The sequence below is a fragment of the Cherax quadricarinatus genome, chromosome 22, assembly GCF_038502225.1.
Source record: "Cherax quadricarinatus isolate ZL_2023a chromosome 22, ASM3850222v1, whole genome shotgun sequence".
Lineage (NCBI taxonomy): Eukaryota > Metazoa > Arthropoda > Malacostraca > Decapoda > Parastacidae > Cherax > Cherax quadricarinatus.
Genome location: NC_091313.1, coordinates 25,910,416 through 25,914,846, shown reverse-complemented (window position 1 = coordinate 25,914,846; position 4,431 = coordinate 25,910,416). Strand labels below are relative to the sequence as shown.

Sequence of the window (4,431 nt, the reverse complement as noted above, 5' to 3'; positions counted from 1 at the left end):
GGATCAGAAGCTCTTCACCAACATTCAGACATTCCCCCTCCCCACTCCCTACTTCCACAGAGAGCATGCAGTCGACAGGTCTCAAACCTAGGAAGCTAACTAGCTAGCAGTACCACACACCAGACTAAAAAGTCTGGTGCTGGTTGGATGAAGTGGCGCGTTGAAGACAAGCTGAAGGCAGAGATTTAATTTTCAGTGGAAAAAACTACTAGAACAACGTTTCGCGCTGGGTAGACCTCTGTGAGCTACTGATTTGATAAAACTCGCCACAAATCGAAATATTGTCACGACAAAAGAATTTTTAATTTTCATGTAAAGAGACTCTTTTCGAAATCAAATTAATGTTTTAAAGTTACATCTCTATATAAAAAAAAAGTTCTTATTAAAAAAGGTAATATTTTAATAAAAAAGGTGAAAAATTCCCACAAAAAGGTTCTGCAACTTGTCTTTGCTCTAAATTTGTGTTAGAGGTTGGATCAATTACCCCGGCTCGCTGACCATACCTCAGTACCTCGTGAAGGCGAGTTCCTTCGGTTTGTGATCCTGCTTTCCCAACCTCAGCAGCAGCGGCTATTGTGAAGTTTGTGCGTATAGATTTTCTGCCGTGTGCGATCATTTGTGTCTAATGTATTGTATGGTAAGACAGAAGGTTACAGTGCTATCTTAACTGATGTGAAGTGTTATGGAAGACTGGTATTGTTGGTAGCAAAGCCAATGTTTGGCTCTTACGGTCGTAGGGTTGTCAGTATTACACAAGACTCCAGGAGAATTGTTGTATATAAGCCACCAGCTTAGCCAAGATTCTTACAGTTCTTGTTTCCAACTCTTGAAGAAACATGAATCTTAAGCCACTAGTAAGCAGTTTTATCTGGGTGGGAGAAATCTGTCAGTTGAAACGGAAATCCTTTCACTACCTTATTGTGTGTTATGGGGTAACATATATAAGGAGACTTGCCCATACTTTTACTTTATCTTTTCCGCCTTACCAACTAGTTTATTTTGTACCCGCATCTCATCCTGTAAGCGGAAGAGAAAAAATATAACAGGATTACAAAGGTCCCATTGAGTCTTTGTCACTCCCCATCGGGAGGTTACAATGTTAATAAATATTACTGTCATTTAATGCATTACCATTTCTTCAAATAGTTAATCCACTGGATTATATGTCTCGCTTTCACGGTGATCAGACCCAGGACCTTCAGGTTAAGAGCCGAATGTGTAAAAGGAAGCGTAACCGTTAAAATAATTTCCAACGTGATACTGTACTTCAATCTGTCGTTGAATTTCGAATTACATGACGAAATTGATTATTATTATTATAATCAAAAAGAAGCGCTAAGCCACAAGGGCTATACAGCATGACGAAATTGAATAAAGAAGTAAACAATTGTTTATTATTGTAATTTTAACTGCTCAAAGTTTTCATTTCTTACTTCTGACTATATAAGTTTTTTCTTTTTGTACTATCTGATCCTCGCCATTTATATAAATCATATATTTCAAAGATCCTTGATGAAACAATTTGTCATAAATATTATAAAGACCAAGATAACAACTAGTCATGTTAAGTAATAGGATTATCTCTTACATTAGCAGGTACTGCTGGTGCTGGTGGTAGCTGCAGCTGGTGCTACATCAACCAGCCACGTGAGCATCAGGTTTGGTAACATGGGCAGCATCCAGTACAGCTACGGCCTTGGACCGTCCCACCCTCCCCCATCATACCGACCCACAACACCGACTCCGTTAGTCAAGCCAACAACACTAGACCTATCCTATGCACCCAGGCTAACCCTGTCTAACACATCTGCTCCATTAACCAGTACTCAAACTATTTACCACACTAATCTGTCCTACCGTCGATTCCCTTCCTACCGTCCAGCTCTATCTTCCAACCCAGCCTTGTTCTACCGTCCAGTACTTTCCAATACTTACATCGAGGCATCCATCCCAACCTGTGCTGGCCTCACCAACTCCACCTGGTGCCTTGAAGATGAACGATACCCTGAGAATGCGATCAAGCGTGCTATTCAGAATCACTTGGATAATTTTAATTCCCTTTACACCGACTTAGTCGAATTTGAGACCGAGCTCTCTATAGAGCGACTCAACACTATAAATAAGACTTACCTCTGCCCCTCAAAGACCTCCTACATCCACCCTCTCCGAGCCCAGAATACGGAAGGCAAGTGGCTCATCATCGTTAACAACATCGGTGTCAGCTACAAGACTTACATTCAGACCGTTCGCATTGAAGAGTGTCTCACTGATAATAACCCCTGTCCTCTGGTGCCAATGTGTTATGATTCCAAGTGCCTGCAGAAGTTCATCTACCAGCGCTTTCTCGTCTTCGACCCTTACGATTTGTCTTTTCCTTTTGCAATCGAGACCTTTAAGCTACCCGCCAGCTGCGCCTGCCTGCTGGACTCCTTCAACATCCATTAAGATGTCTTATATTAATAAATTGTATTTAATATTTAATTTAGGCAACGAATGTAACATTAACGATATATCAAAGTTAATAGCGGTGAAAATTAATATCTCTCATTTTGCTAGTGGCGGTGCGTAAAGCAGTTCTCTACTCATCCGACATATTGACTTACCTGTCCATTGTTGCTCATAATATTCAATATATTTTAGAATTCAAGTCTAAACTTCCTTATGGAACCTCATGTCAGTGTTACAACCCCCAAGTCAACCTTGTAACCCGTGGCGCCAACCTTATATAACCCACCATATCAGACATGTAACTTTTCACGTCAGCCGTGCAGCACATCATGTCAGCCTTGTAACTCAGCATGTCAACCTTATAACCCTTCACGTCAACCTTGTTACCCAACACGGTAGTCTTGTAATCCTTCACGTCAGCCTCGTAACCTTTCACGTCAGCCTTATGATCCTTCACGTCAGCCTTGTGATCCTTCACGTCAGCCTTGTGATCCTTCACGTCAGCCTTGTGATCCTTCACGTCAGCCTTGTGATCCTTCACGTCAGCCTTGTGATCCTTTACGTCAGATCTATAAGCAATTTACAGAAATATAATGTATAACATATATTACTAAGTATAACTGAACTCCACGTTCATGAAGGTAGTGGTAGTTAGGGAGGTGATTATTATTATTATTATTATTATTATCAAAAAGAAGCGCTAAGCCACAAGGGCTATACAGCAGTTAGGGAGGTGAGAAGAACGATGCTTAAATAGAAATTTCACTGGTGACAATCGCACAAGTGAAGAATAGGAAAATATGGCATATTAACTTTTTTGCATAAACTTATTAACAAAACTGATGTATGCTGGTTAGGTTAGGTTAAGTTAGATTAAGTCAGGTTCGGCTAATTTCGGTTCAGTATTCCATTTTACCATTTTTTTTACTTGTGCCTTTTTATTAGTATAACTTTTAGACCAAAAAGAACTTTAGACCACAAGCAGAGAGGAACACTGCTGTAAGCCTACTGGTCCATGTTAGGCAGATCATTCCTAATCCTTATCACAGATTTCAGTTATTTATTCATAAAACATTCCAAGGTATTTGCTTCAATGACGTTACCAGTGTTCCTAGCTCCATAAATATGGTAAGGACAGGGAGATCTGTTGAATTAAGAATTACATAGCTCTATATAGATGAGGCAATTAGATAACATAAACCGATCCGCTTAAAATAGAGTAAGGGAGAATATAAACTCTCCGATCCGCATTAAAATAATATCAGATAAAATATATTCTCCGATCCGCTTAAAAACAAGTATCATGGAACATAAATTTTCCGATAAATAAAGGATATAAGATACTAGATCTGCTCAATAAAAAGGATCACTACTTTTAGTGTTGGTCTCCCGTCCAGGTGCTGCTGACAAATATGGTACTCTGGAGACACTAGGTGCAAAGCAAACCTTTGTCATAGACGATGTTTGGCTCTGGGTAGACCTTTATCAAGTCTTGTCATAGCTCTGTCCAGAACAACACTCTGTCAGTGCCTCTCTACAATATATTTACTCGTGCATGGATTAAAGTGTTTGTAAAACTTAGTTGACTAAAAGTAAGAACCATCTGGGCAAGACACTGAAACACAAATAAAAAGAGAGCTGTATATTTGATCCTCAGTCAGCATCTGCTGAAGAGGGTCTCTGTCCGAGGCCGAAATATACAGATAACCTTTACTTCTGTTTCAATACTAAAGATATTTATTTTCATCTGTCAAAATTTATTAATATTTAAGTCATCTGTAATTCCCATGCATTGTTGTTTCTTCTCTCTGTTTACATGATATTCTTCTCGAGGAAAAACAAGTTTCTGAATGATCAGTGGCACTCACAGTAGACGAGAAACAGATGATAAACGTACATTAAACAGGACTCACGAAGCCGTGGTTAACGCGCCGGTCTGGAGTTTTAAGACTCTCTGATCGTGGGTTCTAACCCCACCAGTGG

The 4,431-nt window shown here is 39.7% G+C and overlaps 1 protein-coding gene across 1 annotated transcript; it reads left to right on the top strand.

Moving 5' to 3' along the window:
* Positions 1–1,363: 1,363 nt before the first annotated feature.
* On the top strand, positions 1,364–2,445 carry LOC128689853 (protein spaetzle 4-like). The gene has a single exon (XM_053778351.2). It carries the CDS (start codon positions 1,669–1,671, stop codon positions 2,443–2,445), a length of 777 nt encoding a protein of 258 aa, XP_053634326.2. The 5' UTR covers positions 1,364–1,668.
* Positions 2,446–4,431: the final 1,986 nt, after the last annotated feature.

Coding starts and splice junctions, on each gene's coding strand:
- LOC128689853 (XM_053778351.2), top strand. CDS start 1,669: ATGGGCAGCATCCAGTACAGCTACGGCCTTGGACCGTCCCACCCTCCC.